The 24,535-nt window shown below is 60.0% G+C and overlaps 1 protein-coding gene across 2 annotated transcripts; it reads right to left on the bottom strand.

Annotated features, from left to right (window-relative positions):
* Positions 1-100: 100 nt before the first annotated feature.
* Positions 101-23,871, bottom strand: ERN2 (endoplasmic reticulum to nucleus signaling 2). 2 transcript variants are annotated; one of them, XM_066275839.1, is made up of 22 exons: positions 23,707-23,871; positions 20,752-20,857; positions 20,243-20,276; positions 19,913-19,985; positions 11,971-12,043; positions 11,756-11,863; positions 11,326-11,427; positions 10,348-10,612; positions 9,091-9,169; positions 8,856-9,003; positions 8,618-8,739; positions 6,518-6,673; positions 6,096-6,264; positions 4,642-4,726; positions 4,272-4,461; positions 4,077-4,176; positions 3,748-3,947; positions 1,500-1,647; positions 1,278-1,405; positions 553-676; positions 407-474; positions 101-315 (listed from the first exon to the last, which is right to left on the bottom strand). In XM_066275839.1, exons 1-22 carry the CDS (start codon positions 23,788-23,790, stop codon positions 103-105), a joined length of 2,775 nt encoding a protein of 924 aa, XP_066131936.1. In that variant the 5' UTR covers positions 23,791-23,871; the 3' UTR covers positions 101-102. The 2 variants fall into 2 exon arrangements, with proteins under 2 accessions (XP_066131936.1, XP_066131937.1); XM_066275840.1 differs by having other exon boundaries at positions 6,096-6,261.
* Positions 23,872-24,535: the final 664 nt, after the last annotated feature.

The following is a 24,535-nucleotide window of genomic DNA, read 5'->3' as shown; positions in this document are numbered from 1 at the left end:
TGTGAGGGGAGCCCGGCGCCTGGGCTCCGGGGTCTGTCCCTGGCCTGCGGGGCCTCGGCCGGTGTCTGTCTGAGGTTCGGGCCCGCCCCTCGCCGGCGGGCCTCAGCTCCCTGCAGCCCTGGGGCACAGCTCCCCGGCCCCCGCACCCGGAGGGTAGTAGGGCCAGAAAAGGCTCTCCTGGGCGCAGTTCTGCATGGCGCGGTGCGTGTGCAGCAGCAGCCGTGGGAAGCGGTCTGTGAAGTACTGGACAAAGCCGTCGGGGACGCGGCCTAGCACCCGCTGGACCTCACCCGGGAGTTCCCTGTAGTGGTGCTTCTGTGAGGTGGGGGGTGAGAGCAGGGCCCTGGCTCAGCCGCAACCAGGTCTCCCAAGAGCCGCCCCCGCCCCCCAGGGCCTGAGCACGCACCTTGTTCCTCATAGCACGGAGTAGGTCTCGCACGGAGGTGCCCTTATAGGAACGGAACCGTCTCAGGTCTGTGGGCAGAGAGGTCCTTGGCAAAGCTGTGCCCCTGCTCCCGTGGCCTCCCGGGTCCCCGGCCTGTGGCTCCTTACCTGTCTGCAGCGGCACTGAGATGTGTCTGCGCCAGTCTCCGCGGACCACGACGGAGCCTCCGGCCTCCAGCGCCGTCACCAGGGGCCCCTGGTCACACTCCTTCTCCAGCCAGTCGCTAACGTCCTAGGACCCCACAGAGTGCCTGAGCCTATGACCAGTTTCAGAGGCCGTAAGGCTGGGAGCCATATGCTATCCCACCAGGCCTTCACCAACCCTGGGCGTTGGCGTCCGCCATGTTACTGACAAGCAGACTGTGGCTCAGTGGCACTGCGTCCCGTAATCAAGGTCGTACAAGTTGGAATGGGCCATCTGGGCCCAGGTATAATCACGAGGGACAACCGGGGCTGAAAGGAACAGGGTGCACCCCAACAAGGGACAGCTGGGGCTAGAGCACCCCAACAAGGGGCAGCCGGGGCTAGAGCACCCCAACAAGTGACAGCCGGGGCTAGAAAGGAACAGGGTGCACCCCAACAAGGGGCAGCCGGGGTTAAAAAGGGACAGGGTGCACCCCAACAAGGGACAGCTGGGGCTAGAAAGGTAGGGAGGGGCTGCAGCAGCAGAATGGCGCCATCTCCTTGTGTGGGCGCCATCTTGGCTTCAACAAGGAGCTGGGCGCCCTGGGCAGGTAAACAACCCCTCTCCCCACCCGATCCGGCCCCCCCTCTGTTTCCCTCCGATGCACACTTGGGACTTTGCTGAGCCCACTCCCAGGACCCCCCCTGACCTGCAGGAACTGGAGCTGCTTGGCCCTGCTCCAGAAGAAGGGGTGGGCCAGCACCTGGTGAACAGACGGGCGTGCCTGCGGCCGCGGGCTCAGCATGGCTTCCACCAGGCTCCGGGCGACCACCTTGTCTGTAGGGGGAAGGAGATGGCGTTAGAGCCCCCCCCCCCTCAGCCTTGCGCCCTGCCTGCTTCCTCCCTCTTTGCCGGGTCAGAGTCTCCTCACCGTGTGCCTCTTCCTCCAGGTGAGCCAGACAGGCAGCCCCGGCGAGGATGTTTGCCTGGCGGTAAAGGCTCTCTCCAAAGGGGTGGCTGCCCCCCGAGAGCACATAGTAGAACACGCAGCCTGCGGAGAAGATGTCCACTGCGCTGGTCTGGGCCAGAGGAGAGGGGTGTGAGGAGGCTGTCTCTCTTTCCGGGAAGCCGGCCTGGCTCCGTGCTCCCGCCGGGAGTGGGGTGCAGAGCGTGACGCAGGGGATGCTTCCTGAGGGGCAGCTCCTGGGCTCTAGATCCCTTCCCCCTGCACCATGGGGGGGGGCATGATTTTCATCCAAAATCTCTGCCCGTACTGGTGTACCTGGAGCACCCGGCTTGGGTGACTGGGGGGGCTGCCCCACTGGGCCCTGCGGGACACTAGCTACACAAGGTCACTCTACCAAGTCTGGGAGATGTAGCAGCTCTACCCCCTCCATAGAAACAGGAAAACAGCCAAAATGCAGAGACAAAGAAACACGTCCCAAATGAAAGAATAGGAAAAAATCTTGAGAAAAAAACCCACTAAATATAATGACAGAAAATTTCTCTACCCTGGTGAAGGAAATAAACATACAAATCCAAGAAGTACAGAGAGTCCCAAACAAGATGAACCCAAAGAGGCCCACAGCAAGACACATCTTAATTAAAATGCAAAAGGTTGGCCTGACCCGTGGTGGTGCAATGGATAAAGCGTCAACCTGGAATGCTGAGGTCCCCCGTTCAAAACCCTTGGCTTGCCTGGTCAAGGCACATATGGGAGTTAATGCTTCCTGCTCCCCCCCCCCATAATGAATAAATAAAATCTTTAAAAAAAATGCAAAAGGTTAAAGGCAAAGAGAATCCTAAAAGCAGCAAGAGAAAAGCAGTTAGTTGTCAGCTGAACAGAAACTCTCCAGCCCAAGAGGGAGGGGCAGGAAATATTCAAAGTGATGAAAAGCAAGGACCCCCAACCGAGATGATTCTACCCAGCCAAGCTGTCACTGAGAATCGAAGGACAAATAAAGAGCTTCCCAGGCAAGACAAGACAAGGAAAAGCTAAAGGAGTTCATCACCACCCAACCAGTATGATGTGAAATGTTAAAGGGTCTTCCTTAAGAAGAAGCAAAAAAATATATATAAACAACAAAAATGGCAATAAATACATGTCTATCAACAATTGAATCTAAAAGACAAAATAAAGGAACAAGCAGAACAGAAACAGAACACTTTGACGGCGGCCCCGTGCCCGTGGGAGGGAGTGGGGGTGGGGGTGGGTGGGAGAGGTGAAGGGGTTAAGAAGTACAGGCTGGCACCCACAGAATCGTCAGTCATGGGGGGGCACAGGGAGCACAGATCCAGAAATCCAGATACCGTGCAGATGTGTGCAATCTCCCCAAAGTTAAAATACTGGCCCATAGTTCAAAAAACAAAAGAACCGGTACAGGCTCCCAACAGTTCCTCTTGGTCCTTGGTCCTTCAGGTGACCACTCTAGCTTTCCCTCAACTTCAGGGGTGGGGGGCTTCGGCTTGGTGACGGTCCTTTTGTGCCCATGATGACAACTTACACACACACACACACACACACACACACACACACACGAACGGTGCAATACTCTATGATCAAGTGTCTCTCTCTCTCCAGCCAGACACTGCTCTGTGCTTCAACTGTATTAGCTCAACTGATGCTCCCCAACCACCCCCTGCACCCCAGTGGTTCCCACCCTGGCTGCGTGTGACAGCCTCTCCCCCTCCCGGGGGGGGCTTTGCCCCTGCTCACTGGGTTGTAACCACTGGAAGTGGAACCCGGGCAGCTGACCTTTCTTTTCCTAAGTTCCCCCGTGACCTTGCAGCACAGCAGAGAGTCAAAACCAATTAATTCCTCAGCTCAGGGTTTCTTCACTGTTGCACTATGGACACTTTGGGCCTGAGAGTTTTGTGGGGGTTTTTTTGTTCATGGGTGGGGGTGGTCATAGGATACTAAGCAGCATCCGTGGTCTCTACCCACCAGATGCCAGTTACAAACCCCCCTACACCCACCCACAAAGTGTGTTTTAGCAAAAATACTTCTAGACATTATCGGGTCGGTGCCCCCCGGGGTGGTGACATAGTCCCTGGGTGACTGACAGCCACTGCTTTGGGTAGGAAAGGACAAACTGTCCCCCTCTACAGCTGAAAACACGGGTTCACGTGCACACCGCAGTGCTGTGGAGGCTGGGCCAGAGCCGTGGGGGAGGACTCACAGGGCTGTCCGGGGCCAGGAGCTGGAGGAGCTCAGGAGCCATCCAGCCCTCCGTGCCGGGCACACCGGAGCGCAGGCTGAAGCTGTGGCGGCCGGCTGCCAGCTTCTTGCAGAGGCCGAAGTCGGAGAGGACCGCCCTGCCCTGGCCCCGGCTGTCAGGCTCTGTGATGAGCACGTTGGCTGGCTTCAGGTCCCGGTGCACTGTGAGAGCAGAGGCCAGCTGTGCGGTGCGGTGGGGAGGGCACCCGGGGCTGGCGGAGGTGGGGTGGGGAGCAGGTGGGGTGGGGAGCGGGAGGGGGCGGGTACGGGGGAGCGCGAGGGGGCGGGTACCTATGTGCAGGGAGTGCAGGTGGGCCAGGCCGGAGGTAAGGTGCTGCAGCACCGTCTCAGGCTCCAGGCCCCAGCGGTCCAGCTCCGGGTTTTCCACGTACTGAGGAGCAGGGAGGGGCAATGGTCACTCGGCACCCCAGGACCTCCGGGCGGCCACCATCCTCCTGCACCCGCCTGCACCCCAGCCTCACTCACCTCCTGCAAGGAGGCAGGGCAGAGCTCCAGGGCAATGTAGTGGAACTGGGGTCCTCGCTCGGTGCAGAAGTAGCGGAGCACGTTGGGGTGCCGGTCCGACTCCTGCAGCAGCTGGACCTCCCGCTGGACCAGGCTAAAGCATTCACGCAGGAGTCGCTTGACAGCCACTGCCCGCCCCTCAAACTGTCCCCTGGTAGGTGCAGGGGGGGGGGGAGGGATGGCAGTACAGAGAAGGCAGATAAAAGAAAAAGATAGGAGCAGTGAGAGAGGCACCAGCCTGCACCCACCGTGAGGACTCTTCAAAGAATAGCTCTCTAAGGGCCAGTGGCGGGAAGGGCTGTCTCCAGCCTGGCTGCTGGCTGCCACTCACCGGAAAACGAAAGTCCCACCTGCTCCGCGGCCCAGCACATCCTTGGGGTTAAAGGAGATCTTCCCCACCACAGTGAGCTGCTCAGCTGCGAGGAGAGGAAGGTGGGGTCCCAGTCCGAACCCGCCCTGCCTTTCTCTCTCTTCAGACTGCCCGGGCCCAATGCCTGGGGCCGCCACTTACTCTGTGTGTCTCCGTGGGCAAGTTACTTAACTGCTGTGACCTCGGTTTTCTCATCGGTGAGGCAGTTTCAACGGGGCACCTACTCTCCCGTTTGCCACAGTCCCCACCATGCCCTGTTCTCTCTCTCCTGCACGGCAGCTCTGCTCCGTCACTTTAGCCAGCTGGCCCACACGTGGCCGTGAGTTTGCAGTCCTCCTTTCGGCTTCCAGCGTGTGCACCTTGCTTTCTGTCATCTCTGAACCGTTGCTGGTATTGTTGATGCCACCCGAATACTCCTGCTCCACTACCCCCGGCTCGTTCGGGTAATTCCCTCCTATCCTTGGGATCAGAGCTCGGCCATCATTGTGAGAACACTTCCTGTCTCCTCCCCCCCTCCCCCGTCTGAGTTACTGCCCCTCCTCTGTGTTCGCACAGCTCTCTCTGTGACTCTATCATCATGCCACCTAACAGCTGCAGGTCCTCTCTAGATTTTGCCTACAGGTCGGGACAATGCCACAGTGAAGAGTTTTTCAGTACTTTAAACAAGGGAAGTGAAATAATAGTTTAATAATAATAATTATAATAATAATAATAACCAAGGACTGCCTGGCCAGTGGTGGTGCAGTGGATAGAGCATCGACCTGGGACACTGAGGGCCCAGGTTTGAAACCCTGAAGTTGCCATCCTGGGTGCGGGCTCACCAGCTTGAGCATGGGATCAAGGATGCTGGCTTGAGCAAGGGGTTCACTGGCTCAGCTGGAGCCCCCCGGTCACGGCCCATAGGAGAAGCAAGCAAATAACAACGGAGGCCCTGGCCGGTTGGCTCAGTGGTAGAGCATCGGCCTGGTGTGCAGGAGTCCTGGGTTCGATTCCCAGCCAGGGCACACAGGAGAAGCGCCCATCTGCCTCTCCACCCCTCCCCCTCTCCTTCCTCTCTGTCTCTCTCTTCCCCTCCTGCAGCCGAGGCTCCATTGGAGCAAAGTTGGCCCAGGCGCTGAGGACGGCTCCATGGCCTCTGCCTCAGGTGCTAGAATGGCTCTGGTGGCAGCAGAGCAACGCCCCAGATGGGCAGAGCATCACCCCCTGGTGGGCATGCCGGGTGGATCCTGGTTGGGCGCATGCGGGAGTCTGTCTGACTGCCTCCCCCTTTCCAACTCCAGGAAAAAAAAAAAAAAAAAGAACAACAGAAGTGCTGCAACTACCCCACGAGTGGCTTCTAACCGACTCTGCAGCTAAAATAGCTTTTCTCTTTTCTCTGTCCCTGACAATGTCCTTTCCTGTTCACCCGAGCTCACCTTCCAGGTCTTCAAGCGGCTGGGTTTGCTCAGAGAGGCTGCACAGCCTCCTGTGGTCCTGTGGGGTGGTCCCTGAGAGCCGGGGGGGAGCATCCTCTGAGACGGGAAGGGGCCCTGCAGGTGCCAGCGGGGGCTGCTGCTGCTTCTCTGCCGGTTGCTGCTGCTGCTGCTGAAACAGAAAGGCCTTTGTGGGCTCGGCTCTGGCCGGGCCCTGTGCCACGGTGGGCCCAGCAGCAGTGCTCAAGGCGGCCTGCACCAGACCGCAAACATACAGAGCGCAGTAACAGCGGCTCATGGAGCTGCTGGGAGGGAGAGAGGGCGCCGAATCGGAGCTGGGTGAGAGAGACAGTAGCTGAATGGTCTTGGGGAGTTCTCCTGAGGGTACCCTAAGACTGTCCTGGGGTCGGGGATGGTGGGCTTACCTGCCTCATCAAGAGGAGAATGCAACCTCCCAGGAGGACTGCAGTGAGGCTGGCCACCAGCAGATCTTGGGGTCCCAGTCCTGGATGCCAGTCTGGGGTTTTCTCTTTGGAGTTCAGCTCCAGGTCCCAAGGTTCCTCCCGACTCAGGCTCAGGAGCTGGGGGACAAAGGGACTGTCACTCTTAGTACCTCTCTCGCTGGGGAACCCCTAAGCCTTCATCACGCGGTTCACAGGGTTGGGCTTAGCTTAAGGGGCCGCGAGTGAGAGGTCTGTGTGGAGGGGGACAGGGCGCTCTCCGTGGTGCTGAAAGGGCAGTGGGTGGGGGTCTGTATGAGGGGACAGGGCGCTCTCCGTGGTGCTGAAAGGGCAGTGGGTGGGGGTCTGTATGGAGGGGACAGGGCGCTCTCCGTGGTGCTGAAAGGGCAGTGGGTGGGGTCTGTATGAGGGGACAGGGCGCTCTCCGTGGTGCTGAAAGGGCAGCGAGTGGGGGGTCTGTATGAAAGGAGCGGGGCGCTCTCCGTGGTGCTGAAAGGGCAGCGAGTGGGGGGGTCTGTATGGAGGGGACAGGGCGCTCTCCGTGGTGCTGAAAGGGCAGTGAGTGGGGGGGGTCTGTATGAAAGGAGCAGGGCGCTCTCCGTGGTGCTGATAGGGCAGTGGGTGGGGGTCTGTGTGGAGGGGAGCAGGGCTCTCTCTGTGGTGCTGATATGGCAGTGGGTGGGGGTCTGTATGAAGGAGACGGGGGCGCTCTCCGTGGTGCTGATAGGGCAGTGAGTAGGGGGTCTGTATGAAAGGAGCAGGGCGCTCTCCGTGGTGCTGATAGGGCAGTGAGTAGGGGGTCTGTATGAAAGGAGCAGGGCGCTCTCCGTGGTGCTGATAGGGCAGTGGGTGGGGTCTGTATGGAGGGGAGCAGGGCGCTCTCCGTGGTGCTGATAGGGCAGTGGGTGGGGGTCTGTATAAGGGGAACAGGGCGCTCTCCGTGGTTCTGAAAGGACAGTGAGTGGGGTCTGTATGGAGGGGAGACGGGGGCGCTCTCCGTGGTACTGATAGGGCAGTGGGTGGGGGTCTGTGTGGAGAAGACAGGGCGCTCTCCGTGGTGCTGATAGGGTAGTGGGTGGGGGTCTGTATGAGGGGAACAGGGCGCTCTCTGTGCTGCTGAAGCATCATGATGCTCCAGGACATTGCGTTTCCTAGACCTAGTTGATAAGTAGGCTCTCCTGCAGTGTCGCTAAACAAATAAACAAAATACAGATACTTTTGGGACATCACCAAAAGTGCATAAATCCACCTCCAGAGACTCCGAATTCACTGGGGCTGGAGTAGGCATCCAGGTGACTCTAGTGAGCAACCACGTGTGAGATCTATTGTTCCAGGTCCTGGCTGTTCCTTCTAACCTTGAACTCCTAGTGATTTTTAATCAATTCTCTCCCAAGAGAGCATGCTTTTATAGTGTTTCTGTTTTTACTTTTCTCACGTGGTAAACGTTTTGTCAAATTTTTTTTTTTTGAGAGGGAGAGAAAGAGACAGAAAGGGAGAGAGATGAGAAGCATCAACTTGTAGCTGTGGCACTTCCATTGTTCATTGATTGCTTCTCATATGTACCTTCACCGAGGGGGAGGTGCCCTCCAGCTGAGCCAGTGACCTTTGACTCAGCCAGTGACCTTGGGCTTCAAGCCAGCAACCTTGGGCTTCAAGCCAGTGACCTTTGGGCTTCAAGCCAGTGACCTTGGGATCATGTTGAGATCCCATACTCAAGCCGGCGACCATGGGGTTTTGAACATGGGACCTCAGCATTTCAGGTTGATGCTCTACCCACTTTGCCACCACCGGTTGGGGCAGACATTAAGTAACTTTTATGCTGAAGAAGAGTAAAGAAAAAGAAAACCGTGACCCACATTTCATAATTTAGATGACTAATATCTCTTTGGCACTTCTAACAGCAAAAAACAAACAAACAAACAAAAAACCTTTTCTTCTGGGAAAATGTGTGACATCAATTGGCCCCTCTTAAACATTATTCCTAGAAGCCTGCAAAAAATGTCCAATGGCTTCCCACCCACTTGCCGAGTCTCCCCGCAGGCCCTCTGCCCCGTTAGCACTGACCTCCAATAAGAGGGCTGGGACCTGCATGCTCTTGGAGGGTCTGGCTTCAGCATTTCCACTCCCTGGGGAGGGCGGGACTCTCAGCATGGTGGTGTGCAAGACTGGGGGTGGCTCATGGTGTCCTAAGGGGCAGGAACAAAGCCAGTGGGCTGAAGGTGGCTTTAGCCTTCCAGCTCAGAAGCCAGGATCAAAGGTCCTTCATATTCATCTATTCCAGATTTGAACTAGGGGATCTCACCAATGAGCAGCCACTGGCCCGGGAGGGCCACACTGCCTAAGGGGTATCTGACAGCCGTGCTAGGTGAGCCCTCTCGCTCTCCTGAGACTTGGAGTGTCACCTCATTTGTGGTGGGGCCATCCGTGGAAGCCAGGGTCAGCCCGCGAGGCTATGGCAGAAGACAGAGAGTCGTGAATGTGGGGGAGGCTCTCCTGCTCCCTACCCCCTTTCCAGCCCTCAGAAGACCCCTTCTCACCACTAGGGCCACCCCTGTGTGAACCAGTGCTTTGGAAACGTAGAAGCCAGCTTCGTCCTTCCCTACGTACAGCGTCATCCTAGTAGGGGAGAGGAAAGGGGAGGAGGACGGATAACGGTGATGGGTGGTTTCGCTGTATCCATGTTCTTGTCCCCTTCCATATCAGTTCTGGGCTTGGCTATGTGACCTGCTTTGAACAACGAGACAATAGCAAATGCAATACAAGGGGAAGCTTGAGAAGTGTTTGTGCCATGGGGATTGTCATCTTGTATTGTTCTTTGAAACCTTCAGAGGAAATCCAGGCTAGCCTGTGGGGGCATGAAGGCCCTTCCCTGACACCCTCTAGGCTAAGTAGCCCATCCACTATGATTCAGGTGAGTAAGACCATCTGAGATCACCCAGGCTCAGCCAAGCCAACTGACTGCCCCTATTAACTAAGACCACCACCCAGACTAGAAAGCCATCCAGCTGACCCACAGAATCTTGAAAAATAATACAGGTTTGCTGTTTTGTAGTACTCTCTCTCTCTTTCTCTCTCTTCCTCTCTCATTTCCTATTTATTCTCGAAGTTTTCATTTAGATGTCCCTTCCTCCAGGATGCGTTTCATGGCTGCCTCCTGCCACCGGTCTCAAGTTAGGTCCTCTTTCTCGACATTCCTATAGCAAACCCATAGCAAACCTGTTCTTCTCTTATCTCACCCTTTATCGGGCCCTACACACCTGTCTCCTCTATGAGGTCCCAAGGTGTCTGTAGGTAGGGATACCAGCTGTATTACTACACTCTGGGAAGAGCCTCACAAGTGACTGGTCCATAGTAAATGCTCAATTAATGTTTGCTGAATGAGTGGATAACACCTGATTGTCCCAGCCTACCTCTTGGCTCCCCAAGATGGAGACTCCAAGGGTTTTAGCGCTGTAACACAGGGGGTAGTCTTTGGCAACCAATAAGGTGCAATCTCTACCAAGCAGAACCGGTGCCAATAGTAGCACTGGTGTGGGCACCTGAGGCTCCCCGAGGCTGGATTCACCCTGTCAGAGGCTGAACAGTGGGGCTACCAAGGGGCTCTGGAGCAGAGCATGCAAGGGGGTGGTGCAGGACACTGGTTACAAACTGACTGGTGAAAAAAACCAGCTTGGAATATGCTGACCCCTGGTTCAACTGTGCTGGTATGTCATAGGCAGACATCACACCTACCTAGTGGGCCCAGGCTACAACTTCCAGGGTGTCCTCCCCAGCCCCCAGGCCTGGGCACTCACAGCAGCTGGATATCCAGGACAGAGAAGTGGGTGGCCGTGTCCCGGGGGCCTGAGGCAGGCAGGCGGATGTGGCCCCAGCGGAGGGCAAGGAAGTGCAGGGTGTCCCGAGCCAGCGTGAGGTGGGGGAGCTGCCGCAGGCTGTCCTGGTGCCAGGTGTAGATGCCCGTCACGGGCACGCCCAGGTCCTGTGTCCACAGCACTGCCCCGCTCCCTGGGTCCACAGTGAGCAGCAGGCCCATCCCACAGGAGGCCAGGTAGCTCATGTCTGCCAACCAAGAAAGATGGCTGGGGAGGTGTGGTCAGGGAGCTCTGATGGGAGGGGCTGAAGAGCATGGGGGGGCTGTCCAGGGGGCCACGCAGGTGTGTGGGGGTCAAGGGAGAGCTCCCGGTGGGCTGCAGGGTATAAGAGGGTCCGTCGAAGTTCCCTGGTGCACTTTGATCCGTTGGAGTCAACCGGGAGCTCAGTAGGACATAGGGGGTCAGGGAGGGTCCCCTCCACCATCATCTCTCATGCAAAGTGGTGGAGTCAGGGTACCAGGGGTCACCGGGGGGGCCCTGTGAGGTCACTCAGGAAGTCTGGCAAGACAGTCATAATATCAAGGGGGTGGTCAGGGTTATCTGGGGAAAGGTCATGTAGGGTCACCTGTCAGGGGTCATTTAACATAGACGGTCAGTTTGGGACATGTAGGGACTGCTCAGGATGGGTGGGTTGCTTGGGGCCAGCCAGGATGCAGGGGGTTTCCCAGGGTGACCTGGCTGCGCTCACTCGGAGTGAGGATGTGAGGGCGTATCGGAGGGTCACACTGGGTGTTGAGGGGGTCATCTAGGGTCATCCATCAAGTGTGTATCATTCAGTATGTGGGGTCCCTGAGGTCAAATGGGTCAAAATGTGGTGGAGCGTGGTCCTGGGTGCCACTCAGGGGTCCCTGAGCTGGGGACGTTGCTCCAGGACTGGGGACCAAGGAAGGTGGCACTCACATTTTCCAGGGGAGCTGTCCATGGGGGGTGCTGAGTAGCAGCGGTAGGTGGCGTTCCAGTGCAGGCCAGGGGCCCGGGGGTCGTGCATGGTGACCGTGTACTCTGAGGATGGCCGGAAGCAAGGTCACCAGGCATGCCCACGGAATGCTCCTCCCATCCCCACCTCAACGGGCATCACTTTGTGGGGGTGGAGGTGTTCTGAGACCCCAGCCTGGGGTAGAGCCTGTGAGCATCACAAGGGCAGAAAACCAGGTCTCGCTTGGTTACTGCTCTATATCCCCAGCTCTCCGTTCAGTGCTCAGGGAAATGTCTGTTGACCGACAAATCGACAGACTGGCCCAATTCAATGTGGATAGCAACTGCCCAGGCCTGGGCAGAGCAGAAGAGGGGACCGCCCAGAGCTTGGGGGAGCAGCTGGGGCCTGACTCACGCGTGCGACCGATGTAGAGGTGGGAGGCAGAAGGGCCGTCGATGGTCACGGCCCTCTGTGTCTTCCCCGACTCAGGGTCCACCACGAACCAGGCATCCTGCTTTTGGCCTGTGGAGGTGGGAACTGTGTCAGCCCTCAAGACAGCCTGTCCATCCTGTGCCCAGCTGACCTGTCAGGACCTCGGTCCCCGTCCCCGCTGCCGGAGGGACTCTTACCTGTGTAGAATACGCCGTCGGAGCTGCGACAGGGGGAGGCGTGGACCAGCTCGGGGATGGTGAATGGCAGTTTCTGAGGAGGACAGAGGGAGAGGTTCCAGGAAGGAGGAACAGAAAAACCTGTCCAGCCTGTTCATTAGGCACAATGGCTCTCACTTCCATTTCCCAGGGAGGCCAAGGTGCCTGGCCGTGCCTTGGAGACACTGGGGAACTGTCCCAGGTTTTAGGACACCCCGAGACATGACACCCCTCTGGCTTGGGTCTTAGACTAGGAAACAATAAAAGATACCAATAAGACATGTAACAAAACTAACACAGCCTGTGAATTAGATAATACTCTTGCATGGTTGTTAAATTTCCTGACTTTAATAATTCAAACTCAGGCTACGCATGAAAAAGCCCTTGTTCTTAGAGATACACAGTGACACTCTGGGAATAAAGGGTATACAATGTCTGCAACTCGCTTTTCAATATGGGTCGAAAAAAGACATTGTATAAATATTCTTTTTTAAAAAAATGTTTATTTCATTGATTTTTAGAGAGAAAGGAAGGAAAGGGGGAGAAAGACAGGAACATTGATCTGTTTCTGTAGGTGCCCTGACCTGGAATCAAACCGGCAACTGCTGTGCTTTGGGATGATGCTCTAACCACCTGAGCTATCCGGCCAGGAAATATATATATATATATATATATATTTATTTATTCCAAGTGAGAGAAGAGGAGAGGAGAGGAGATAGAGACAGAGTCCCACATGCACCCTGACTGGGATTCACCTAACAACCCCTGTCTGGGGCCAATACTCTGCCCATCTGGGGCCATGCTTGCAACTGAGCTATTTTTTTTTTTTTTTGTATTTTTTGTATTTTTCTGAAGCTGGAAACGGGGAGAGACAGTCAGACAGACTCCCGCATGCGCCCGACCGGGATCCACCCGGCACGCCCACCAGGGGCCACGCTCTGCCCACCAGGGGGCGATGCTCTGCCCCTCCGGGGGCGTCGCTCTGCCGCGACCAGAGCCACTCTAGCGCCTGGGGCAGAGGCCAAGGAGCCATACCCAGTGCCCGGGCCATCTTTGCTCCAATGGAGCCTCGGCTGCGGGAGGGGAAAAGAGAGACAGAGAGGAAGGAGGGGGTGGGGGTGGAGAAGCAAATGGGCGCCTCTCCTATGTGCCCTGGCCGGGAATCGAACCCGGGTCCCCCGCACACCAGGCCAACACTACCGCTGAACCAACCGGCCAGGGCCGCAACTGAGCTATTTTTAGTGCCTGAGGCTGAGGCTCCACGGAGCCATCCTCAGCACCCAGGGCCGATGCACTCAATTCAATTGAGCCATGGCTGCAGGAGAGAAAGAGATAGAGAAAGGGACGAGGAGAGGTAGAGAAGCAGATGGGTGCTTCTCCTGTGTGCCCTGACCGGGAATTGAACCTGGGACTTCCATATGCCAGGCTGACACTCTACCAGTGAGCCAACCAGCCAGAACCAGGGAAAATATTCTTAATAGTCTATATATCGATCATCTACCTAAAGCGAAGAATAAAGCAAATGTGATAAGATATTAAAAATGGATGAATCTGGGTAGAAGGGAGAAATAATTTATTTGTACTATTATTTTTTTTTTTTTTACAGAGACAGAGAGAGAGTCAGAGAGAGGAATAGACAGAAACAGACAGACAGGAATGGAGAGAGATGAGAAGTATCAATCATCAGTTTTTCATTGCGACACCTTAGTTGTTCATTGATTGCTTTCTCATATGAGCCTTGACCGGGGGCCTTCAGCAGACTGAGTAACCCTTTGCCCAAGCCAGCAACCTTGGGTCCAAGCTGGTGAGCTTTGCTCGAACCAGATGAGCCCACACTCAAGCTGGCGACCTCAGGGTCTCAAACCTGGGTCCTCCGCATCCCAGTCTGACGCTCTATCCACTGCACCACCGCCTGGTCAGGCTATCTGTACTATTCTTGTATTTTTTCCTCATATTGGAAATTCTATCAAAATCAAAGAGTTACACACACACAGAAAAATTCTCGAACTCCACATAGAGAGCTGTTGCCAGATAGTATCCCAGAGTTTTGAGGGAAAGAGAGCTGGGGTTTCCCGGGCACATGTGACCGGAACCCTGGAGTTGGTGTGGCTGGAGCTCCTGAAGGAAACCGAGTGGCAGCTGTCGTAGATATTGGGGACTGATTCATTCACCCATTCATTCATTCATTCATTCATTCAATAACCATTAAATGCCAGGTGCCAGGACCTAGTAGTAACCAACACCAGCAAAGTCTCTTTCTGCCAAGTTACATGCCTGACGTGTGTGCGGGAGAGAGAGAGAGAACGAAAAAACACGTCTGTCTTTATGCCAGGTGGTGGTAACCCAGGGAACCCAGCTGGAGAGCTATCTGAGACGCCAGTCTACGGAGGCTGGCCTGGTGAGCGAGGGAGCGGGTCACGGGGGCGCAGGAAGGAACAGTGCGCTGGGCAGGGGGCAGCTGGTGCAGAGGCCAGCGGCGCGGTGGCAGAGGTGGTGGGCTACCCACTCCACCCTGTGAGGACTAGACAGGAGGCCACGGCACCAGCAGGGGTGAGCGAGGGGAGGAGTGGCCGGAAGTGCGGGCAGCTGGCGGCCAACTAGGGGCTGGGCGGAGCTGGGAATTTTCGGTGGGACGTGGGGGATGAGCAGGGGAGAGATGGGGATGGGAAGCCCATCTCCCAACGGCTGTGGTCCTTCCCGCTTCTGGGGGCAGGGGTTGGGGATCACACTTCTTTCCTCCCTCAGGTGGGCAGAGCTTTGAGGCTTGCTGGAGCCAGCGGGAGGGGTGGGAGGGGAGAGACACAAGTCACTTCTCAGAGGACAGTGGAAGACCCGTGGGAGTCCCCTCTGCTTCTTCTGCTCTGGTGACTGAGAAGCTCAGGTTGAAACGAAGTCTCCAGAATGGGAAGATGTGCAGAGCACCCCTCCACCCTGAGAGCACCCCTCCACCCTGAGAGCACCCCTCCACCCTGAGAGCACCCCTCCGTCCTGAGAGCACCCCTCCGTCCTTAGAGCACCCCTCCACCCTGAGAGCACCCCTCCACCCTGGGAGCACCCCTCCACCCTGAGAGCACCCCTCCGCCCTGGGAGCACCCCTCCTCCCTGGGAGCACCCCTCCGCCCTGAGAGCACCCCTCCGCCCTGGGAGCACCCCTCCGCCCTGAGAGCACCCCTCCACCCTGGGAGCACCCCTCCTCCCTGAGAGCACCCCTACATCCTGGGAGCACCCCTCCTCCCTGAGAGCACCCCTCCCCCCTGAGAGCACCCCTCCTCCCTGAGAGCACCCCTCCGCCCTGAGAGCACCCCTCCGCCCTGGGAGCACCCCTCCGCCCTGAGAGCACCCCTCCGCCCTGGGAGCACCCCTCCGCCCTGAGAGCACCCCTCCGCCCTGGGAGCACCCCTCCTCCCTGAGAGCACCCCTCCGCCCTGAGAGCACCCCTCCGCCCTGGGAGCACCCCTCCGCCCTGAGAGCACCCCTCCGCCCTGGGAGCACCCCTCCGCCCTGAGAGCACCCCTCCGCCCTGGGAGCACCCCTCCTCCCTGAGAGCACCCCTCCACCCTGAGAGCACCCCTCCGCCCTGGGAGCACCCCTCCGCCCTGAGAGCACCCCTCCACCCTGAGAGGACCCCTCCACCCTGGGAGCACCCCTCCACCCTGGGAGCACCCCTCCATCCTGGGAGCACCCCTCCACCCTGAGAGCACCCGTCCGCCCTGGGAGCACCCCTCCGCCCTGGGAGCACCCCTCTGCCCTGAGAGCACCCCTCCATCCTGGGAGCACCCCTCCGCCCTGGGAGCACCCCTCCGCCCTGAGAGCACCCCTCCTCCCTGAGAGCACCCCTCCTCCCTGAGAGCACCCTCCACCCTGAGAGCACCCCTCCGCCCTGGGAGCACCCCTCCACCCTGAGAGCACCCCTCCGCCCTGAGAGGACCCCTTCATTCTGAGAGGACCCCTCCACCCTGGGAGCATTACTCCACCCTGAGAGCACCCCTCCACCCTGAGAGCACCCCTCCACCCTGGGAGCACCCCTCCATCCTGGGAGCACCCTTCCACACTGAGAGCACCCGTCCGCCCTGGGAGCACCCCTCTGCCCTGGGAGCACCCCTCCGCCCTGAGAGCACCGCTCCGTCCTGGGAGCACCCCTCCGTCCTGGGAGCACCCCTCCACCCTGGGAGCACCCCTCCATCCTGGGAGCACCCCTCCGCCCTGAGAGCACCCGTCCGCCCTGGGAGCACCCCTCCGCCCTGGGAGCACCCCTCCACCCTGAGAGCACCCCTCCGCCCTGAGAGCACCCCTCCGCCCTGAGAGCACCCCTCCTCCCTGGGAGCACCCCTCCTCCCTGGGAGCACCCCTCCGCCCTAGGAGCACCCCTCCCCCCTGAGAGCACCCCTCCGCCCTGAGAGCACCCCTCCGCCCTGAGAGCACCCCTCCGCCCTGGGAGCACCCCTCCATCCTGGGAGCACCCCTCCGCCCTGAGAGCACCCCTCTGCCCTGGGAGCACCCCTCCTCCCTGAGAGCACCCCTCCGCCCTGAGAGCACCCCTCCGCCCTGGGAGCACCCCTCCGCCCTGGGAGCACCCCTCCACACTGAGAGCACCCCTCCGCCCTGAGAGCACCCCTCCGCCCTGAGAGGACCCCTTCATTCTGAGAGGACCCCTCCACCCTGGGAGCATTACTCCACCCTGAGAGCACCCCTCCACCCTGGGAGCACCCCTCCACCCTGGGAGCACCCCTCCACCCTGAGAGCACCCGTCCGCCCTGGGAGCACCCCTCCGCCCTGGGAGCACCCCTCCGTCCTGGGAGCCCCCCTCCGTCCTGGGAGCACCCCTCCACCCTGGGAGCACCCCTCCATCCTGGGAGCACCCCTCCGCCCTGAGAGCACCCGTCCGCCCTGGGAGCACCCGTCCGCCCTGGGAGCACCCCTCCATCCTGGGAGCACCCCTCCACCCTGAGAGCACCCGTCCGCCCTGGGAGCACCCCTCCGCCCTGGGAGCACCCCTACCCCCTGAGAGCACCCCTCCACCCTGGGAGCACCCCTCCGCCCTGGGAGCACCCCTACCCCCTGAGAGCACCCCTCCACCCTGAGAGCACCCCTCCTCCCTGGGAGCACCCCTCCGCCCTGGGAGCACCCCTCCGCCCTAGGAGCACCCCTCCTCCCTGAGAGCACCCCTCCCCCCTGAGAGCACCCCTCCGCCCTGGGAGCACCCCTCCGCCCTGAGACCACCCCTCCGCCCTGAGAGCACCCCTCCGCCCTGGGAGCACCCCTCCGCCCTGAAAGCACCCCTCCGCCCTGAGAGCACCCCTCCACCCTGGGAGCACCCCTCCGCCCTGAGATCACCCCTCCTCCCTGAGAGCACCCCTCCACCCTGGGAGCACCCCTCCACCCTGGGAGCACCCCTCCATCCTGAGAGCACCCCTCCACCCTGGGAGCATCCCTCCACCTTGGGAGCACCCCTCCATCCTGAGAGCACCCCTCCACCCTGAGAGCACCCCTCCGCCCTGAGAGCACCCCTCCGCCCTGGGAGCACCCCTCCGCCCTGAGAGCACCCCTCCGCCCTGGGAGCACCCCTCCGCTCTGAGAGCACCCCTCCACCCTGGGAGCACCCCTCCGCCCTGGGAGCACCCCTCCACACTGAGAGCACCCCTCCGCCCTGAGAGCACCCCTCCGCCCTGAGAGGACCCCTTCATTCTGAGAGGACCCCTCCACCCTGGGAGCATTACTCCACCCTGAGAGCACCCCTCCACCCTGAGAGCACCCCTCCACCCTGGGAGCACCCGTCCATCCTGGGAGCACCCCTCCACCCTGAGAGCACCCATCCGCCCTGGGAGCACCCCTCCGCCCTGGGAGCACCCCTCCGCCCTGAGAGCACCGCTCCGTCCTGGGAGCCCCCCTCCATCCTGGGAGCACCCCTCCACCCTGGGAGCACCCCTCCATCCTGGGAGCACCCCTCCGCCCTGAGAGCACCCCTCCACCCTGGGAGCGCCCCTCCGCCCTGGGAGCACCCCTCCACCCTGGGAGCATCCCTCCACCTTGGGTGCACCCCTCCATCCTGAGAGCACCCCTCCACCCTGAGAGCACCCCTCCACCCTGGGAGCACCCCTCCGCCCTGGGAGCACCCCTCCTCCCTGAGAGCACCCCTCCACCCTGAGAGCACCCCTCCACCCTGGGAGCACCCCTGCGCCCTGAGAGCACCCCTCCTCCCTGAGAGCACCCCTTCATTCTGAGAGCACCCCTCCACCCTGGGAGCACCCCTCCACCCTGGGAGCACCCCTCCATCCTGAGAGCACCCCTCCACCCTGGGAGCATCCGTCCACCTTGGGAGCACCCCTCCATCCTGAGAGCACCCCTCCACCCTGAGAGCACCCCTCCACCCTGAGAGACCCCTCCACCCCTCAGCGGTCACACGGTGTGAGGGAGAAGGACAGCTCTGTGAGGGTGCAGAGATTGCGGCCTGTGTGGCGGCAGCATGCCAGGGTCCGCCTGACCGAGTCAGGGAATCAGAGGCAGACAGGAAGGAGTGTGCCAGACGCCGGGGACAATCTGGGCAAAGCCCCGGAGACGGCACAGGAAGCACATTGTAAGGTGTGCGTGTGCATGCGTGTGCACGTGTGTAGATAAGAGATGAGGCTGGAGGAGGGAGATGGCCTGGATCACGGAAGCTCGGCTGTGCTCTATCGCAGACATGGGGAAGTGGGGGGGACCGACACCACACGTGACACACTAAAGCCCCGTCGATGGCCCTCCCTGATGCAGCTGGAGACCCACTTCCACCCCTCCCCTCCCCCAGACACACCTGTTTGAATGGCAGCAGCGGGCGCCCCATGCTCTGGCTTTCGGTGTGAGATGGGGCGAGTATTCCTGGATCTGTTCCACAAGGTCACCACGGAGGCCTGGCTTTGTCCCTCCCCCAGAGGCTTCCGCTCCTGGCAGGTGGCCCTCTGCGCGCCCTCCCTGAGCTACGGGCCACAGGAAAGTGCGCTCTGCCCCCCCCCCCCACTTTGTAGGCATCCTTCTAACAACCCCCCTCAAGTGTGGCTGTTTGAGTGTGCCAGCCCCTTGCCACTGAGACCTCGCCTGACTCGCAAGTCACAATTGTTACCATTTCAGCTTCTGAGCCCCAGACTCGAGGCCTTTCTGGCAGGCTGCTTGGCAGAGTCAGAATTCTGACAAAGCATCTTCCACCCCACCCACCCCCTGTGAGCCACGTCAGACAGGCCCCATCACCGTCCTGGAGTGGAGGCCGGGAAAGCCGGCCACACTCTGTTCCAGCGCCTCTGCGCTTGGCCACGTGACGCTTCCTACGCGCCCCTCACCTGGGAGCACCAGTGTGTGGGCCGCACCCTCACGCTGCTCTTAGCTCCCCTGTGGGAACTGTGGGGACAAGGCCAGGCCTGCACGCTGGAGGAGGGGACACATGTCACCAGACGGCCTCTGTCCAAAGCCAGCCGGCGGGCACACTGACCAATTTTCAAAAAAGGAATCGTCTAGCTGACCAGCAGCTGACCATACATGTTTGAGCAAGCTCAACGGAACACCGTCCCACCTAAACTGCCATCCCACCAAGTTAGGAGTGAAGTCCGTTGTCTGGGTTTTAAGCCATTGACTGCAGGACCGTTTGTTATTCAGCAAAAGCGAACCGATACACAGGTTCCTCCCTGGAACACTCAGAGTCCTGGAAAAGCCCCCTTGTCAGCTGCTTTGCTGACACAGCCGGAGCCACTGCCAGCACCCCCTTTCTCCAGGTCCCCCCGGAGAGCCTTCCCACGAGGCACCCTGCGCCCTGACTCAGCACCCCGTGCCCTGACTCAGCACCCAGCGCCCTGACTCAGCCTCCACAGGACGCTCTCCCCTGAGCATGCTGCCACCCCTGCCCCCTTGGGGCTCGCCCAGCAGGAGCCCCAGCCCTCTCCACCCCCAGGAAACACACCATGAGTCCCTGTGGTTGCTGGGTCCCCAGGACGTACAGGCTGCCGTCGGCTGGGTCTGAGAGGAAGGCCGTTCTGTAGAGCAGAGAGGAACAGGGGAGGGGGGTTGGAAGCATGCCACCACCCCTCGGTTTCACAAAGGTGCCCTTCCCTTCTACTCCCTAGCTGGTAGGGGCCCCCCCTTGCAGGATGCACCAGGGACACTCCAAGCCCAGTTCCCCAACCTTACATCCATCATGCACCCCCACCTCCATCCCCATTCTAACTCCCTCAGGACACTATGGCTCCCCCATCTTTCAGATGCCCCCCCCAAAGGCCACAGGGTCACTTACTCTGTGACATACATTGGCCCTTGGATGATGGGACCTGCAGGGACAGGGACACAGAGCATGAGTCATCCCCTCCACATTCCTCACCGACAAGCTTAACTCCCGGGCCCTGGGTGCCTCCTGTGTGCCAGACCCCAACCCAAGCGTCTGACACGTGTGTATTGTAATCTTCCGGAGAACTCTGTTAGGGAAGGTCATTACCCTCCGCTTCATTTTACAGGCGAGGACACTGATGTCCAGAGAGGTAAAGTGACTTTCTCAGAGCTGAGCAGCTGCCTGCAGACAGGGCCTTGTGGGATTGCAGACCACGTGGTCTTATCCTCTGCGTCACAGGGACACCACTCTAACTCGGGGCCCGAGGAGGAAGGAGTGACCGCCCCTGGCTCACCGTCCTTCAGTGTCCACCTCAAGCCCCCTGTCTGCTTGCTTAGCGCATGCAGACTTCGTCCAGGGTGGACACGAGCAGGAGGCTCTCCGGCCCGAGGAGGAAGGAGTGACCGCCCCTGGCTCACCGTCCTTCAGTGTCCACCTCAAGTCCCCTGTCCGCTTGCTTAGTGCATGCAGACTTCCGTCCAGGGTGGACACGAGCAGGAGGCTCTCCGGCCCGAGGGTCTGGACCTGCAGAGGGTCACAAAGTCACCAGGCGCGTGGGACCGGAGGACCGGTCCTTGCCCCAGGCAGGGTTGGCTGCGAGTCCCTGGCCCTCTGGAGGCAAAGAAGGAAGGATGATTGGGGAAGCTGTCCGCCCTGCCCATCGACCTCCTTCACCCCAGAGATGGACACAGCGGAGCCAAAGCCTCCCAGCTCTGGGGCGGCCGTGTCCAAAGTCCCGCCCCTCCCCCTGCCCAATTCCTTCCGGTTTCCCAAAGAAGACTGAAGGCCTTTATAAAAAAAAAGTCTCGGGCCCTGGCCGGTTGGCTCAGCGGTAGAGCGTCGGCCTAGCGTGCGGAGGACCCGGGTTCGATTCCCGGCCAGGGCACATAGGAGAAGCACCCATTTGCTTCTCCACCCCTCCGCCGCGCTTTCCTCTCTGTCTCTCTCTTCCCCTCCCGCACCCGAGGCTCCATTGGAGCAAAGATGGCCCGGGCGCTGGGGATGGCTCTGTGGCCTCTGCCTCAGGCGCTAGAGTGGCTCTGGTCGCAATATGGCGACGCCCAGGATGGGCAGAGCATCGCCCCCTGGGGGGCAGAGCACCGCCCCTGGTGGGCGTGCCGGGTGGATCCCGGTCGGGCGCATGCGGGAGTCTGTCTGACTGTCTCTCCCTGTTTCCAGCTTCAGAAAAATGAAAAAAAAAAAAAAAGTCACGGACACTGGCCCGTACAACCTCCCCAGGAGCCCCATGCTAGGGGTCTCACCTCTGAGCAGGTGAGGGGGACAGGCTCAGGAAGGGAAGGCCATCCACCACGCAGGTAACTAACACCTGGCTGAACCAGGCTTGATCCATCATCCCTGAGATTCTAGCCCAGGGGTCCCCAAACTTTTTACACAGGGGGCCAGTTCACTGTCCCTCAGACCATTGGAGGGCCGGACTATAAAAAAAACTATGAACAAATCCCTATGCACACTGCACATATTTTAAAGTAAAAAAGAAAAAAACCGGGAACAAATACAGTATTTAAAATAAAGAACAAGTAAATTTAAATCAACAAACTGACCAGTATTTCAATGGGAACTATGGGCCTGCTTTTGGCTAATGAGATGGTCAATGTGCTCCTCTCACTGACCACCAATGAAAGAGGTGCCCCTTCTGGAAGTGCGGCGGGGGCCGGATAAATGGCCTCCGGGGGGCCGCATGTGGCCCACGGGCCGTAGTTTGGGGACCCCTGTTCTAGCCCTTGGTCTCTTTCTCCTTTACCACACTGTCTGCCTCTCTCTCTCTCTCTTCAAACTATAACCAACAAAGTTTATTTAGGAAGTCCCAGAGGTAAAGACATGAGCCGTAGGAGAAATGGATTCAGGAAACAAGTGTCAGAGCAGAAGAAGGGCCCCTGGAGCTTGGGAGAGATGGAGGTAAAGCTGGGGCACCTGGGAAGGTGCCGCGTGCTCCCGGAGGGGAGGGGAGTGCTGCCCGCCCCCCGGAAGGACGCCCCCCTCCCCCACCTGCCTTCCCACACCGGCTGGGCTGCTTCAGGTGCCGGGGCTCCACCACCCCCTGAACCAGGCCTGGTGGCTGAGGGCCGGCGGGCTGGCGCGCTGTCCTTCTCCCGGGCCCCTGCTGGCTACCTCACCTGCCCCGGCCCCTCCTTGAGCAAACAGGGTGAGGCTGAGCTCCCAGCAGGAGCCCCAACATCCGGGTGGCCCCGCCGCGCCCCTGCCAAGGCCACATCCTGCTCCAGGACCCTCGGGCTTGGGGTTGAGCCACCGCCGAGCGTGGAGAAGCAGGAAACTGCCTCCCGGCCTCCCGGGCTTCCCGCCCCGTTGGCGACGGGCGCGCACGACCCGTGGGGAGCGCGGAGAGGCCAGGGGTGGGGGGGACTCCCCGCGGAGCGTGGTCTGACCACAGCCGGTCTCAGAGTTCCCTCTTTTCTTGTTTTAAATGGAATGTATTGGGGTGACACGAGCTAACCTAGTTACCATGACCAGGGTTTCAGGTGCCCTGTACATCACAGTGTGTCCACTCCCGCCCCTGCTCCAGTCAAAATTTGCTTTTAATGAACTGCCAGTTGAAATATTGCAAAATTTTTACTTCCAATCTGGGTTTCTGATTTGTCATTTTTTTTTTTTTTCCTGGAAACACCAGATCTCGCTACATTCCGGCTCACGTTCTTATTCCTCTTTGGCAGCCGTGGGGTGCACCCCGGAGCTGAATGCTGGGCATGCGGGCGCCCAGCTGGGCTGCGATTGCGTGAGCTGACCTGGGGGCTCCGGCCAGACAGCTCCGCGCCCGCCGGGGGACTCCATCCCCCTGACCCGGGCGCCGGGCAGGGCGTCTCTGCCTTCTCGCCGCGTTTCTGTGACGCTGGACCCTCCCGCTTGCAGCCCACACCCACCTCCAGCTGATTTATTCAGTGGTTCTCAACCTAGGGTCCCATCGTGGATGAGGGAGCCACATTGGGAACCTTCTGTATTCGTCCGTCAAACTGGGCAGTGTGGGCGCATTTTTCAGAGGACCCTTAAGTTGGCCACATTCTCCAAGGCATCTGGGGTCCCCGAAGCTGTATGAGGCCCCGCAGTAAAGCCACCCCCTCCCTGGGGAGGGGGGGTTCTCTCCATCGCACCCAGGCTGCAGGCGGGCGGAGAGCAGGGTCCCCTGCGCCTCTCCACGCGGGCACGCCTCTCTGGCTAAGGGTTTGTGGGAGCACCGGGCAGCTCCCCAAAGCAGAGACTTTTGCCCTCGCCAGGGGAGACGGGGGTAGGCCACCCGGGCCCAAGGGAGGGAAGGCGGCCCTGCTGCCCCGCCGCGCGCCGGCCGGCCCTCTGCGCCCGCGGACCTGACCTTGGAGACTGCGCGTCCGCCCGCTTCTCACCTGCGGCGCCAGCGTCCCCAGTCGGGCGGCCACCAGGAGCCAGAGCGGCGGCCACCCACCCGACCCACGGGCCACGCTCGTCATAGCCGAGGGCAGCGGCAGGGGTGGCCGGGTCCCTGGGTGCCTCCGGGCGATAGCACGGCCCCGTCTAGCCGGGAGGAGACTCCGCCCCAGGCTGGGCCGGTCGGCTGCGCAGAGGCGGGGGCGCCGTCTTTCTCCCGCCCTCCCCATCACACGACAGCAGCATCCCCCAGTCACCCCGCAAGGGACAGCTCCGAGCTTTCCCCGGGGCGTTTGCCACCTGGCAACTACTGTATCGAGTAGTATCCACCGAACATTAGCTCGTGTAATCTCCCCAGAGTTACCCGGGGCGGGAGGTCAGGCCGGGTGTCTAATCTCAAGGCTGTGCTGCTCGGCTGAGATGATGAGATGTAGAAGATTAATGGAGTCAATCTTTCATTCAATAAATATTGATTTATTTTACCAGCCTGGTGAGCAAGAGGGAGAAGGTCCCCGCCTTCACAGGATGTGCCGACGCTGTGCGTTAGGTGCCGGAGGACGCAGCGCCGGGGACGCCTGGCTACCGGCGGGGACAGTGCTGGCTGCAGGCGGGGACAGTGCTGGCTGCAGGCGGGGACAGCGCTGGCTGCAGGTGGGGACAGCGCTGGCTGCAGGCGGGGACGCCTGGCTACCGGCGGGGACAGTGCTGGCTGCAGGCGGGGACAGGCGGGGACAGTGCTGGCTGCAGGCGGGGACAGCGCTGGCTGCAGGCGGGGACAGCGCTGGCTGCAGGCGGGAACAGTGCTGGCTACCGGCGGGGACGCCTGGC

Source organism: Saccopteryx bilineata, chromosome 4 (genome assembly GCF_036850765.1).
Source record: "Saccopteryx bilineata isolate mSacBil1 chromosome 4, mSacBil1_pri_phased_curated, whole genome shotgun sequence".
Classification (NCBI taxonomy): domain Eukaryota; kingdom Metazoa; phylum Chordata; class Mammalia; order Chiroptera; family Emballonuridae; genus Saccopteryx; species Saccopteryx bilineata.
The sequence above is the reverse complement of the archived record's forward strand: the minus strand, read 5'-3'. Positions and strand labels throughout refer to the sequence as shown.